Genomic DNA, 15,903 nt, shown 5'->3' on the forward strand with positions numbered 1-15,903 from the left:
AATATTTCCTTCGAGTGGACTTCGGGGTGCGACTCCACTTTTCGTCAACTGAAGTTCCTCCTGACGACGCGGCCTGTTCTTCAACACTTCAACCGATCAGTTGCAACAGAACTGCACACGGATGCCAGCGGCATAGGAATTGGTGACGTCCTAGTTAGTGAAGTGAAGTTTTTTTTCCTTTCATAATAAGGAGGAAGCCGGGGCTAAAGGATGGAGTGCCTGGCAAAGGCCTCGGCTCCGCTCCATTGTACGGTCTGGCGACAGTTAACAAAACAATATAACAACATACATGACATAATAAATAGATAAATAGCTACACTTGCAAGTACAACAAAATAAACTGTTCTCAAACATATAGCAATGTATATGTTATACCTAACAGAGACCAGAGTTGAGTAAATATTTCTTTGTTTTCTTTTTAAATACTTTCATTGAAACAGCAAAGTTAACAATTGTAGACTTTTTATTCATAGCCAGTCACCTGATAAATTATTTTTGTTTGCCATAGTACGCGTCTTAGGGACCCGCAGGCTTTGTTTTCCAAAATGGTATGTTTCATTAGTCAATGTATTGCTGCGAGTATGTAAATGATTGACTTTATTGTGCTGCAACGGACAAAAAAAATAGACTTGATTCACGTTAAGAAAAGCATAGGGGCGAAACAATGGTGAAGTGGGAAGATCCTGGCGACTGCCGTAGTAACTATGAATGCTCCGCAAAGCTCTCTTTTGAAGTACTTGTAGTTTCTGATAGTAAGTAGTTGTAGTTGCTCCCCAGACCAGAATACAATAGGTTAGTTTAGAGTATACAAGCGCAGAATACATCTGTAGTCTCAACCATACGGGTACAAGACTTGTCACCTTGTAGAGACAGCCAACACTTTTGCTTATTTCAGACGCTGATTTTGAGACAACTGTGTTCCAGGAAACGTTCTGGTGGAACTAGACATCGAGAAATTTTATAGAAAAAACCTCATGTATTTTTACGCGTCCAAAGTGGATGTTGACCTTAAAGAAATCTGCTGTATTGATCAGTCTAAAAATATTGTAGCTGGTTTTCGATAAATTTAAAAGAAAACATGTTTGATTTTAGCCATGATTGCAGGTTACCCAAGTGCCCGTTTACCATAGCCTCTGCTTGTACAAAAGATTTCGCTGTAAAAAATATATTTGCTTTATCAGCATACATGATCATGTCAAGAGAACCTGGTAGTTTGGTTATATCATTGTTATATACTAAAAACAATAGTGATCCTAGTATAGAGCCATGAGGAACTTCACAAGCGAGAGTTACTTTGTTAGATCGAATGCCGCTCACTCGTACGTACTGTATTTTACGACACAAGTAATCTTGCACTAAGCTGAATGATATACAACCGACAGCGCAGTAGTTAAACTTTTGTAAGAGGATTTTGTGTTCTACGCAGTCTAATGCCTCTCGAAAATTTAAGAACTGACCAAAAGTGTAAAGCTTGTGTTCTATGTTTTCAATTATTTTACCTCTAATAACAAGCAGCGCTTTTTCTGTAAACTTTTTTTTTCAGAAAACCGTACTGGAGAACAGATATTATGTTTTGCTTAATTAAAAAACACATTATTCAAGCCTGAAATTTATGACTCCTTCATATATTCCGACAATACTGGCAACACAGAAATTGGTTGGTAGTTTGACATGTCCATTCTGTTACCACCTTTGTATCATGGACAGACATTGGTGATTTTTAGGTCATTAGGAAACACACCTGTAGTAAACACTAGGTTAGCAAGATAAGCCTATACGTCCGACATGAAAGGCGCAAAGTATTTAATGAGAACTGATCTTAAATCATCGTGACCTGGAGAAACATCATTTTTTAACTTGTTGATGAAAACTACTAATTCCTGAGGGGATGTGGGAGAGAAAACAAAGACTGATGAAGAAATAGTAGCGTTGTTGAATTCATTGTCAAGTTTAGGCGCATCACCGAGTGGTTTACGAACATTGACAAAGTACTAATTGAAAGCACAGGCTAAATCAAAAGTGGACAAGATTCCAATCAGCGTGCTAATCTTGTTCAGCACGTTATTATCTTTAACTTTTGTTAGATTAGTTACTTCTCTCAATACTTTCTTACTGTTGTTTTGATTTCTCGTGAATTGCTCAATAAAATACTTTGTTCTTGCTGTCTTTAAGTTTTATTCAGAAGATTTCGGTACTTTTTTATACTCTTTCAAAAGACTGGTTTCCCGGCTCCAAATGAAAGAATGGTGCATCTTGTTTTAGTGCCATTTTTTCAGTAAGTCTATACTTATCCAAGTCTTTCTAATTATTTTGCTGTTCATTCTTCTTTCAATAAGCGGGAAAGCGTTGTTGTAGGCCTCTGAGAACTTAGAAATAGATTTTGAGTACGCCGAATTTACGTCACCAATACTGCATATGCTACTTCAAATTATATTCTGAGCGAGGAAATGAAATTTGTTCAAATTATCTTCATTTATTTCTCGCGTTATGTAACTATCAACTGTAAATTTACGTTTTAGCACTTTTTTGATAAGGCAAAAAATTGGAATATGATCACTAATGTCCGAACTCAATAATCCACATTCAATACTACTTGGTTGAATGCTTGTAACATAGACATCTAAAAGAGTGGTGGTGTGAATAGTAATTTTAGATGGTAAAGTAATGTGATTGTAACATGCTAAAGATGATATAAAACTGTTGAAATCGTCAGTGCTCAGATCGTCATGCAATAAATTTATGTTAACGTCACCCCAGAGCTCAATTGAAACAGTGGTAGAATTTAATTCTTCAAGCAATGTCTTAAGAAAATCAGAAACTGTCTCTTATTTCCATTCGGTGGCCTATAAATTGCCGCTACAATTACATTAGACAGTGATACAGTCATACATTCAACACTGGGAGTCATAATTGAGCAGTTCTCAAGTACAGAGTGCGCGTAAGGGCATTTAACATAAAAAGCAAGGCCTCCGCCTTTTCCGCTAGGACGTAAGAGGCCTTTATATGCGTAGTTATTGAAATGAAGGCGGTCGTTATTTGTGAGCAGCCAAGTCTCAGAAAACACCATTATATCAAATTCTGTTGTTAATGACGTAACAAAAATGATCGAGATTATCGCCTTTGTTTTCCATGCTTCTTGCAATAAAGTGGGTAATAGATAGTTCCTGGTGTCGGTTTTGAAATTTAGGATTGAATGATGCAGGGTTGTACAGAGAACAGGTCGGTAGTTCGAGCATCACCATGATTGTTTGAGCGAAAAATGATGCAGGTGTTGTGATATTTTGCACAGATCACCCTTAATGGCAATTCTGATGGCATTCGATGATTCATTCCTTCTGGCGAAAATATTGGCTCCAGTCGTCCATACGAATTTCCAAGGCATTTCTTTTTTGCTGGCAATTGTGGCTTCCAGTAGTTGCTTATTAGCACGAGTTAAATGCTCGTTAATGTAGGCTCGATCAGATCGAGGAAGTCCCAGCATCTCATTTGTGATACAATGTTTCCTAGCTTTCGCAAGAACCGCCTGTCGCTTATCGCGTCACACAAAACGAACGATAACGTTGCTCTCGCCAGTCACTCGTGTTGGTATGTTGTGACATATGTTAATATCAACAGCACATAGTGGTTGGTAATGACTTCACCACGTTTTCTTATGACGTCAACAGCATTGTCGACTGACTTGACCCCCTTAAGCTCTAAGCTCGATATTATTCAAACAGCTGTACTGTTCAAACTCATCAACTCGTTGCGAAAGCTGCTTATTTTCTTTCTGTCGACTGACTTGACCCCCTTAAGCTCTAAGCTCGATATTATTCAAACAGCTGTACTGTTCAAACTCATCAACTCGTTGCGAAAGCTGCTTATTTTCTTTCTTGGGAGCTTCATTATTTTGTAGTCCGACGCTAAGTTCCCGCCTCAAAGCTTTGATTTCTGTGTTAGTCACCTTGGTTCCATCGCAAGTATCAACGCAAGTTGAACGCTACACTCTAAAAACTAAGAAAATACTGGGCTCTCCCTTTGGGAGAGCACTTTCTTGTCTCATATTTCACTCTTTTTTCTATAGTAAATCACCTCTTGTTGAGGCACGATTAAGGAATTCCTCTATAACAGTCCAAAGCACTCCCCCTCAACAGAGTAGCATAACGCTGCCCGAAGCAGAGTAGCATGACCCCACCGCGGAAAGTAACAGTACATCTCACGAAAAAAAAATTAGCAGTACTTGGGCCGAAATGGAGATTTTCAATTATTTTTGACGAATTTTTCCCTGCGCAGATCGTAAGGATGGCGAAGTACAAGCACTTTCACACACAAAAAAAGACACTTAAGTGTGAAAAAAAAACATTTTTCAGTGGCACTGAAATGTTTGACCTCTAGACACACTGCCGATTTGGATTCTGCCACGCTAACCGCTACAGCACACTGATAGACGCGAGTAAGGGCGTTTATTATTTTATGTCATTAGTATACTGTTGAAACTATATCCTTTTTTTTTGTTAGACGCGTAGATTTGAGTGTCTCCGCGCTTCTGAAAACCAGCCGGACTGTAGCTAACGTCTTTAATGTGTTTGTTTTGTTCTTCGCAAGGTAAAAAAACCCTATATCCGACATGTTTTTTTTACAGTAGAAAAAGAAAGATTAGCCCAATCTATTGTATGAACGTCATTTACACTGACTCGCTAAGTGATTAGTCATTTCTGCCTACGTAACATCGCGCATCTTAAATGTTCATTAAACAATTTTGTTTTTATTTTACCCCCTGTACATATTTCCGGTCATTCTTGTTCACGTTATAGCCACCATCCTTCACTGTAGCCGTACCGTACGTTAGACATACGGCACCATCGCTCGTGTGCGACGGTCGTAGCGAAAAACATGAATATTATTATAAGGAGATCGTTATAGTCGTTTGCATTAAGTTTCTATCGTGACTGAATGAAATAGTATTCGCTTATTTCACTACACAGATCCAAGACTAAAAACTTGGATACTGAGAGTTCTAAGTGCCTCGCAGTGCGCTTAAATTCACTGGCGCGCGCTGGAAACGCTGTTTTTTTTTGTTATTCATTTCTATCGTCTCAACAAATAAATACAGTACGTTTTACTGCATATATGTGTGGTTTTTAGGTAGTGATAATCACTCGAGGTTGTGCCTACGCATCTGAAAGTAATCAAGAGCAAAAATATAACTGCGTTTTACTCTCTCATGCGTGATGAATATATGGGCATGAGAGAGAAAAGAGGAAGAGTAGAAAGCTCTTTCCCTCTCTCGTTTCATACAGAGTGAAAATGAATTACACTCTGGCTGATGTTTTGGGAGAGTAGAAGAACACTCTGAAAAGTAACTTGGCCTTTTTACTCCTGCAGGTTTTAGAGTGTACGGTTACCTCCCCAGGTTTTAGAGTGTACGGTAACCACGAGCACGTGATCGCATGCGCAAGTCACTCCTTCAGTTGGCCCGAGCAGAAATACACTATCACGGAACAAGAATGAATGCTTCACGGTAATAATTGCGATTCAGCGGTTTCAGTCTGACCTATATGGACGCCCATTTACAGTCGTCACCGACCACCACTCATTATGTTGGCTCGTCAACCATCGGGACCCTTGCGGCCGTCTAGCGCGCTGGGCACGCCCACTCCAAGAGTATAGCTGCACAGTCTCGTATAAAAGCAGTCGATGACACACCGACGCAGATCGCCTTTCGCGCGTGCCACTGTGCACTATAGAATGTGACACCAATTACCTCGACCACCTCATAGCCTCTGGGTCACCAAAGCTTCCCAACCTCAGTATTTTCAAAGACGAACAGCGAAAGGACACAAGACTATCATCGCTCTGTACATCTTCTACAGCATGCCATTTCTGTGTACGCAACGGACTCCCGTATAGGAAGAACTTTTTCAGCACTGGCGCACGTTTACTCTTTGCGGTGCTGGAAAGCCTTCGGCCATCGATTTTAAGTGCTATGCACGACAATCCTACGTCCCAGCATTTAGGCTCTGCGCGGATGCTCTACCGTGCTAAGGAGCGCTTTTATTGGCCGGGAATGCGACAGTCCGTCGAGGTGTATGTGGCCAGCTGCACGCAGTGTCAACGTCACAAACGCTAATCTACTGCTTCTGCTGGTCTTCTACAGCCCCTACCACCTCCAAGCACACCTTTCCAACTAGTGGGCTATGACCTCGTGGTCTCTTTTTCAATGTCGGCTTAGGCCGATTGCTGGATAATTGTATGCGTTGATTATCTAATGCACTACTGCGAGATGGCGGCCATATCAACCGCGACTGCCAGCGACATCTCTGTGTTTTTGCTGCAGCACGTTATCTTCCGACATGGCTCACCTAAAGTGATCATCGGTGATCATGGACGACAAATCACGGCATGCAGATTTAGTATACAAGAGCTGCTTCGATTGAGTGAGTCCCACCTCCGTAACTCGTCGTAATACCATCCGCAAAGAAATGGGCTCACGGAGTGCACCAACCGAACAATATTAAACATGCTCTCCATGTATGTGGCCTCCGACCACAAGAACTAGGGTGACGTGCTACCATTTATTACGTACGCCTTGAACACCGCTAAGCACGAGACAACAGGCTATAGCCTCTTATTTTTGATGTACGCACGACCACCGCAGCACACACTCGACCCAGTTTTGCCATTCTCGACGCATGAGAACCTTTCTGTCGCTGAAATCCTCTGCCTTGCAGAAGAGGCACGTCGTATTGCTCAATTACGCACTTTGGCATCACGGGACAAACCGAAGATACGCTACGACGTCCACCACCGGCCCGTAACTTGCCATCCAGAGGACTTAGTGTGGCTCTGGACTCTGGTACGAAGACGCGGGTTATGCCAAAAGTTCTTGGTCACATATGACGGACTGTTTGTTGTTCTCAACAAAATCATGGAAGTCACGTACACAATAGCTCGCCTCACGAGAAATGGTAGAGGAGCCGCTAAAACCCTGGCAGTTCATGTCACTTGACTAAAGTTGTACACACCAAGGTGAATTAATTACCTCGCCCGGCGGGCTTGGTCTGTGAGGGGAGGAATGTTGCGCATGCTTGGAAAGAAAACGAACTTGGGTGAACGTGTTGGCTGCCCCAAGCTGGAGGAAAAGGGAAAAGGACGACGCTGCGATCATCAACCTGTTGCCGCTCCGACGCTTCTCTTCGCGACTAAATAAATGGCTCCTTCAGCCGTGTAGGTCGTGGTCCTCTTTGCGCGTAACAATATAGAGTTGTGTGAGTTTATCGCAGTTTTATTCTGCTGTGGTTCTTGTTATACTGTTACCTATATTTTTATTTCTTGTGCGTAATTTATAATTTTGATATGCCAGCTGTATTTTCGTGACTCGCAGTGTAATGAACGTCTCTTTGCGCCTGCGTTTATCGAACATTATCTAGGTGGGCATGTGCTTACCATGAATATCACTTGGCATTAAATGTTTTCACTCTTCCGAATATTCTAATGTTCTAAATAAAATGTTTGCATAGACACATATAGGAATCGCGTACTTGCTGCTCTAGCGGTGCAGCTTACGCAAAGCTCATGAACGCATGCAAACGACGCCTGAAAAAAAGTTAAAGTATTGCCTCAGAGACGAGCACGCACGTAGAAGTGGTCTCAGAGGCTGTATATTATTTCTAGTCACCACAAAATGGCCTTGCAGACATCATTTTCCTGCGGTATCCCATCTCTGAGGCTGCGAAGGCTCCCTAAAACCCAAATCGACCGCAGGGGCCTATGGGAGTGCCCTGTCTTAACTTTATATGTTACTCTTTGCTTAACTCACATAACTTTTGCCGGCACCGTTTTACCAATTTCTCTCGCACGCGGCAAAGCAGCACATAGTCAGCAACCTCGAAATGTCGCGTGTTTGCTGTGCGCTTATCGGATGACAAGTGCCCAAATGCCCAACTATATGCGTCGAGATGACTGTTTCACCCTTTCTACTTTCTTGCTCGTGGCCATGTCAGAGATGGCTGCACCGAAGACAACCTGGTCCGGAACAGTCTTTTCAAATACAGTTCAGCCGGTGTCTTTCTATTGAATATATGCGGCATTGCGCGATAACGCAACAGAAAATTATATATTTTGTGCTGAAATGTTCTTGCACTGGCTTTTTATTTGTCCTCCAACAAAATAGGGATGTCTCAGTAGTTTGTACCACCCGCTCCACTGCCCCGTCGGACTGCGGGTGGTACGGGGGTGTGAACGTGTGTTTTGCGCTTTTAGAAAGCTTTTGAATTCATGAGCATGGAATCGCAGCCCGTTATTTGTTACTATATTTAAAGAAAGTCCTTGTGCGGCAACCAAAGACCGAACTCCCGCTGCTATAGTAGCCGTCATCGTGCTGCATACTTTCACTTCTTGTCACCTACTGTGCGCATCAACTGCTAATAGAAACATTTTACCTTTCTTCTCAGCGAAGTCAAGATGCACTCTTTCTCATGGGTGTTCACCCAATTTTCCCGGGCTCAAAGGTGCTAGCTGTGTTGCGGTCTATAGGCTTTGACAAACGCTGCATTTTTTCACGGTTTTTTCCACTGCATCACCGATTTCGGGCCACGAAACCATTGACCTTGCAACCATTTTTATATTTGTGATTCCAGTGCGTTGTTCGTGCTACAGTTTCATGACAACTCTTTGTAAATAATTCATAATAACTGTCCTATTCCTTCAAGCGACGCAACCAGCATCGACAGAGTTCAAAACGTCGCACCCAAAATGGTTGCAGGTCTTCAGCGGCAGCTTTCGCCCAGTCATGCAAAATCGTGTCGCGCACTACTGATACGGTAGCCTGTCGCGCGTTGTTTCCTATATCTGTTGTTGTCAGGGGTAGTTCGTTCAGAGTGGCAAAATAAAAAAGTGTTAATTTTGCTCCGAGATCTGGGGCAAGAACCGTCTAGATAAAGCACATGCGTTACTAATTGCTGTGCGTGGCTTATGCACAATCTTATAGCTGTAGTTAGCTGAGAAAGCAAACCATCGGTGTACTCTAGCTGTGGTTACAGCACTAGCTTTCGTTTTCGTGTCGAACAGCAGGATGAGAGGTTTATGGTCGGTAAGAACCGTCAATGTTGGACCATACAAGTTGTTATGAAGTCGCTTCACACCAATTACAATGCTCAAAGCTTCTTTTTCTATTCAGCTGTAATTACGTTCGGCATCTGATAGTGATCGCTACGCAAATGTTATTGGCTTATCTGTGCCACCCACAAGATGCGAACAAACAGCCCCCTAACCTTGCTCGGACGCGTCACACGTTAAATGTATTTTTTTGTTGACATCATACAATGCATTTTTTTTAGTTAGCAGTTCCTTACAAGGTATAAATGCCTCATCACATTGACGTGAAAAACTTCATGCTGTTTCTCGGCACAACAAGTTATGCTGGTGCAAATTTTAGAGTAGAAATTGATCAAGCCCTAGAAGGCTTTGCGCTGGGTCAAGTTGCCTGGCTTTGGCACTTGTTTGATGGTAACTACTTTGTCCGCCGTAGAATGAGACCACTTCTGGTCTACTTAATGACTAATGTATCTTATTCATCCTCAGAACAACTTATACTTATCAGTGTTGACTCCTGTGCTATGTTATCTTAGGCGTATGAGCCATGTTCTCTTAGGCGCATGAGCTGAACCCTGTCATAGCATGGCTTTCTATTTGCGCCTACGATGACACCGTCATCTGAGAAACATGCCATTTTTTGAGAGCCTGTGATTTATTGATATGTGGGGTTTAACGTCCCAAAACCGTCATATGATTACAAGTGACGTCGTAGTGGAGGCCTCCGGAAATTTCGACCACCTGGGGTTCTTTAACGTGCACCCAAATCTGAGCACACGGGCCTACAACAGTTCCGCCTCCATCGGAAATGTTTTTGAGAGCCTGTGTAAGATCCATCATGGCCTCAAACACCGCCCGTGGATAGGCTACATCGTATGGCAAGTGCCGGATCCTCAATAACCCCAAGTGGGTATTGACAGTAACATGTTCTTGTGCTCGCTTGTACAAGTCAAGCTGCAAGTACGCGTTGGACAAATCAAGAACCCAAAAGACGCTGCAGAAATGTCCTCCGGCAGAAAGAGCAGGTATTGTTACACCTTTATGTCAGGATTCACCGTCACGGACAGGGTAGTCACCATATAGCCGAAGCTTCTTGTTATATTTTTTTGCACGATAACCAGAGATGTCACTCATGCACTGTGCCGCACCCGGTAAATGACTGCAGCTTTTTCCAAGTTTGCCAATACTCGACTTGTTCGCGTAGCGTGTACGGCGCTGTTCACGCCTTGCAGATTACAGGTGAGGCGTTTTGGTTAACAACTATATGGTCGCCTTGAACCCTCTTATCAGTCCGTAACCCGGCTCAAACACTCGCAGTATTTGCCAGTCAAAAAATTATTTTGTCAGTGCCTTTAGTTGCATTACTTCATGCCATCGGATTTTGATTTTATCCATCCAGTTACGACCAAACAACGTGGACGTTCTTTGACGCTTCTTTTTTTTTAGCGATAACTAGCGGCAAAGGAAAGCACTGCTCGTGGTATTGCACTTCAGCGTCAATGACCCCTTTTGTATCAACTGGTGTGCTGTTATATGTAACAAGCTTGATATCTGCTTGCCTGAAATTCGCGCTCTCTGCTTCGTGCTCTCTGCTTTTGACAAAATAGGAAATGCCGCTCCCGTGTCTAGTTCCATGGGTACCTCTTTCCGTTTACTCTAACATTTATTATACTGTCACGAATTTGCGAGCGGTTACAGGTGTGACAAAACGTTTGCACTTCAGTGTTCGACGAGTGCTGCTTATCTAGCTGATGTACGACGCTGCTTTTACACATTTTCGTGACAAGGTCCTTCTTTTGACATCGATAACACATGCTGTTCAGAAAACGACAACGTACAGGTGCGTGTTGTTCACCGCATCGCCGACAGACAGTCTTAGTTCATGTCACCAAAGTCTGTTGCGGTTCAAAGCCGTGGCTGATGTATGCCCCACTTTGTGAACTCTGGCGTGACACTGCTGATTGGCTCTGCCAATCTATGGCACTGCTGTTCGACGGCGTTTTCGGCAATGTTTTCACAGCGTCTTTCACGGCCATCTCCATCGCCGTAGCTATGTTGCAAACGTGGCCCCAGGTGATCTCACCGTCGTTAATGGTCTGAAACCGGCAACATGCCGCTTTAAAATGTAGGTCTGCTATCAGGTGGCGCCGAAGTGCTTGTTTCAGAAAGGTGTCAATTCACAAACTGATGTCAATTTCTTCAGTTGTACCCTCAAATTCTGTGACAGTTTTTTGAAGGGCTCGCTTCCTTTCGAGCCCCGCCACGGTGGTCTAGTTGCTAAGGTACTCGGCTGCTGACCCGCAGGTCGCGGGTTCAAGTCCCGGCTGTGGCGGCTTCATTTCCAATGGAGGCGGAAATGTTGTGGGACCGTGTGCTCAGATTTGGGTGCACGTTAAACAACCCCAGGTGGTCGAAATTTTCGGAGCCCTCCACTCCGGCGTCTCTTATAATAATATTATGGTTTTGGTACGTCAAACCCTAGATATCAATCAGTCGCTTTCTTTCGTTGAAACGGTATTGTCCAGTCACCGCAGACCACCTCAGAGAATAGAGCTTCTTCAGTGACGACACGACTTCCTGGTATGTCGAGGTGCTCGCCGTGTGGGGTAGTTGCAGACTTCGGAGCGTCACGTACCCTTCTTTTGCGATGGCGCTTAAGAACAGGTGTAGTTTCTTGGGCTCGGCATCTCATTAACTGTGGTGTAGAGCTCGAATCTTTCGCCGAACACTTCGAAGCTACCGCTGCCGGGAGCGAATTTCGGTAGTTTGCAGAAAGCGATTGCCATCTTCCTTTCTTGTCCTGTCCCACCCTTGTCGTCACGTTGTTACATCCGCAGAGAGAGAGGTCAAGCTTTTCCAGAACACCTTTATTATGGCACTGCATGCGTGTAGCACAAAGAAGCGATTCGCACAGAATAACCAGTATATATACGCCCACAGGCCACTCCCACACGTGCCGTAAGAGGGTGGCGTCGCAGACACCCGGTTATAAGCGATGCCTCTCACGTGCTGTAGTACAGATAGCAACACAACACTTGTTTCTTTTTTACTTCGAAAAGGAAGTCTAATTGCAATCTTTGACTTCAGGACGTCCTTCTGTATAATATCACTGTGTAGCCTTCGTACTAAATACAATAAAATAGAATTTTAATATGAGAAACACACGCCATTTAATAAACTACCGACATGGCGTCAGCTGCAATAATACTGTTAATTTGAAATCAGCAGTAAATTAATGGTGCTGCGTGAGGAGTCAGTTTCTCCTGACCGATGCGAATTGTTCTCTTGTGCTCAGGTGCGTATCGAGAACCTGGCCACGGGCGACGACGAGGTGTATGAAGACGGCGCGAGCAAGCCGCGCGTGTCGGTGCCCATCACGCTGTGCTTCGTCATCATGATCGGCTACATCTCCGGAGGTGCAGTCATCTTTTCGCTCTGGGAGGGCTGGGAGTTCCTGGACGGCTCCTACTTCTGCTTCGTCACGCTGAGCACCATCGGCTTCGGGGACCTGGTGCCCGGCGACACCGTGGTCTCCGACAGTGGCTCTCAGGAGAAGCTGGTCATCTGCTCGCTCTACCTGCTGGTGGGCATGGCGCTCATCGCCATGTGCTTCAACCTCATGCAGGAGGAGGTCATCTACAAAGTGAGAAACTGTGGCAAACGCATTGGTATTATCAAGGACACTGACGACGATGAAGACTTCTCCTGAGGCATGTTATCACGACACCTGGATCATGGCACCTTGGCCAAAAGACTCTGCAAAGTGCGAAATGGACTTTTTTTAAACGTGAATTGTGAACGTGCTTGGGAACGTTCTACTAGCGCTGTTCAACTTAAATTTGCAGCAACCGCAGTGGCCAACAGCTGTTGGCGTGGGCTATTGTGACCAAGCAGCAGCGTGGCGTATACTTTCGTCCTTTGGCACGCACTATCATTCGTGCCATCAAAACCGGAATGCTATTTTATGATGTTCGACGCACAGTTGAGGGGTTACCTCCTGGAAGGACGTCTGTACGGAAGGGAAGGGCGATAAACGGCACTGCTTATATTTGACGGACATTACCATAGTCTTTGTTGCCGTGAGTAGTCATATTCATGCCGAATGATACGTCCAATTATTCCTACAACTCGTTTTACTTAACCTGAGGCAAACAAGAACGTTTTTCTTCGGTCATTAGGAAGCCGTGGTGTTTATGGCAAACGTGGTTGACAGCGAACGCTCGTAGCACAGATTCAGATTAACGAGTGTTAGTTTTCGTCAACTAAGTCTTGAACTAAAGTGTAATTTGTGCTGTTTGTTGCTTCGTTAAGCCTAAAGATTACTTACTTCTACGATTGGCTCCTTGAGTTGCGCTTTAGGAATGCCGCGCAGCTTCAGACGATGCAGAGTTTGTTATTGGCAACTATCAGTGGCAACGCATGCTCTTCGAAAGACACGTATCCAAATAAACCCGGTCTCTGGCTACTGTTTAGCTGCGTGAGCTATGAAAACTCTCGCTTGTTTTCTTAGGTAGCTTAGCAATATAGCTCGTTTGTACAGCTTGAAATATGTCAGTCTTAAATTACGTTTTCTTTTCTGTAGCCGACTGAGAGAACATTCTTTTTCCGTGTGGTTACGACTGTGTGTCAGAATTTCAGTGCTACATGGAGCTCGTCTGCAAATAGGGAATTATGCGCGTGGACTTAATTTGTGCAGTGAATCCTGTTGGTGAGGAGTAGCCTTTCATGCGGAGCTCATAATGCGCACTTACACACGTAATCTGGGGAAGAAAATAAGTTCTGGTATTTGGCCGTTGAAAACGCCCATTTTCCTGTGAAGCTGAATTCGAAGAGAGGAGTGAGCACGCAGCGGCACAAGACAACTTTGCCCATGGTACTGCCTACGAATGACTCGTGACCGCTGTCTACCAGATGACGTCTCCTGTGTGTTTAGCGTGCCGTCCTGAAGTGAACTTGACCAAACTTAGAAGTGTTAGTGCGAGAGTACTTGCACGTATCGGTGTACGTTTCTTTCACCAGGGTGTGCGACGGAAGAGAACACCTGGCTCGGACATAGCTTTTGTGATACAACGACGACCACTCCGCTCAGTATGCGATGGTGGATTCTAATGTCTTGTGCTGTTCAAGTGAGTGTTAACACAAACACGTACAGAATACGACATATGCTCGCTTTTCCCAACTTCACGGTTGCCCATGACATCTTGTTTCAGCTGCTTTTTTTCAATTGTCCTCGTGGCATTGATATAAGCATTTATTTACTTTACATACAGCAGAAGCATTGCGTTATGGGAATACCGAATTCCTTCGTAAAGTTTGTCGTTGTAGCATTAAGCGTGTTGCATTCATAGGTTCTTATAAGATAGTGTGCGTGTGCAAGAAATCTCTCTTATTTTTTCGCTCTTTATTCATGTGAATGTGTCGAGAATAGGTTGCATGCCGGCTGATTTTCCCGTCTTATTTCATCCCTTGTCACTATGTCTATGTAGCGTACCATATTTTGTTATTAGATATGCCCCCTAAAAGAGTGTCTCGTGCTGCAGCGTCTATTAAGTACTTGTCATTGGCTGAAAACTGCTTAGGTGCAAGGCAAAATACGGAGCCGATTGATTTTTTGCTAAGATGAAACTGTGAACATACGTTATCCTAGACTGATAATGTCTTCAACGTTCCCACTGCCACTTGAAGTTAACTTTTGGAATAGAGCGTAGCGCGTTTCGTTATGTATTGAAGGAATCGTCGGAAAAAAATTATCTTCAAGTTAGAAGCCGCGTTCATGACGACTGATAAGATGTCTCGACAGCCAGAGAATCTATTTGGCTATCGTGAGCGTCATTCCAACTTAAAGGTCATATTCCGTTCTCAGCATGAAGAATTCTTGCCTTTACCTTTGTCTTATGTCACGTAGCCAGAAAGTTTCAAAGCTTTTCTTTCCTGTGTCATTAGCAACGTGCTCTGTGCCGATGTATATATAACCAAGTTGTATGGATCCAAGTGCCACAAAACAAGGACGAAACTCCAAAATTAAAAAAATTAGTTGAACAACTTTAACATTTTGAGGTGCATTGTGTTTTTTTCAATAACCCAATATCCTCTGCGAATGCTGAAGCACACAACATATTATTCTGTAAATCAGTAAACCGATGTTGAATCGTAGCTGTGTCACGCGATGCTTTCTGATGATATGCTTTCTGTAATATTGTGGCGTTACACGTGAAATTAGTAAAATACAAATGTATTTGTTGAAGATCTTCTGGCAAAGTAACGAAATATATGCATTTGAGCTATTTTTTGCAATAAGAAGCACAAAAGAAAAGTAGATGTGTGCAAGAATGATGCTTATTCACTGTTAGCATAACTGCTGCATATTTTTCAATTTAATATAGCTAAACGTTTTTGCTTTGCAGATTTTAGTGCTCTCATCTCAGGCAGTACTCCCATCACAGACACCTCTTGAGAAGCCATAAAGTTTAAGTTTCAAGTTTGAAGTCTATTTATTATTACTGCATGTAGAAAATCGGGTTACATGATACATACAGAATCTGCAGGTCTCAAAGTACGAGACTGTCAGGGGGACCTCCAATAATTAGTGGCGTACACAAAAGCTAACGGCAGCAAAGGAGCGAACAAAGTGAAGTTGAAATATCGTATATATATATATATATATATATATATATATATATATATATATATATATATATATATATATATATATATATATTTCTTTTCTTTTTCTTCTTCTTCTTTAAGTTTTAACGCACATTCTGTTCCTTCACTGACAAGGAGCCATTGCATATAATGAATATCGATGGCGGTGCCTCAATCACCGGCTTT

At 43.2% G+C, this 15,903-nt stretch overlaps 1 protein-coding gene across 1 annotated transcript in view; it reads left to right on the forward strand.

Annotated features, from left to right (window-relative positions):
• The window catches only part of LOC119168060 (TWiK family of potassium channels protein 7), a 136,713-nt gene extending 121,156 nt beyond the window's left edge, over positions 1–15,557 (forward strand). Inside the window, exon 3 of the mRNA XM_037419498.2 lies at positions 12,368–15,557. Within this exon, the coding sequence (XP_037275395.1) occupies positions 12,368–12,781 (414 nt within the window). The 3' untranslated portion in view covers positions 12,782–15,557. The remainder of the gene's footprint in view (positions 1–12,367) is intronic.
• The last annotated feature ends 346 nt before the right edge of the window (positions 15,558–15,903 follow it).

The sequence above is a fragment of the Rhipicephalus microplus genome, chromosome 3 (assembly GCF_043290135.1).
Source record: "Rhipicephalus microplus isolate Deutch F79 chromosome 3, USDA_Rmic, whole genome shotgun sequence".
Classification (NCBI taxonomy): domain Eukaryota; kingdom Metazoa; phylum Arthropoda; class Arachnida; order Ixodida; family Ixodidae; genus Rhipicephalus; species Rhipicephalus microplus.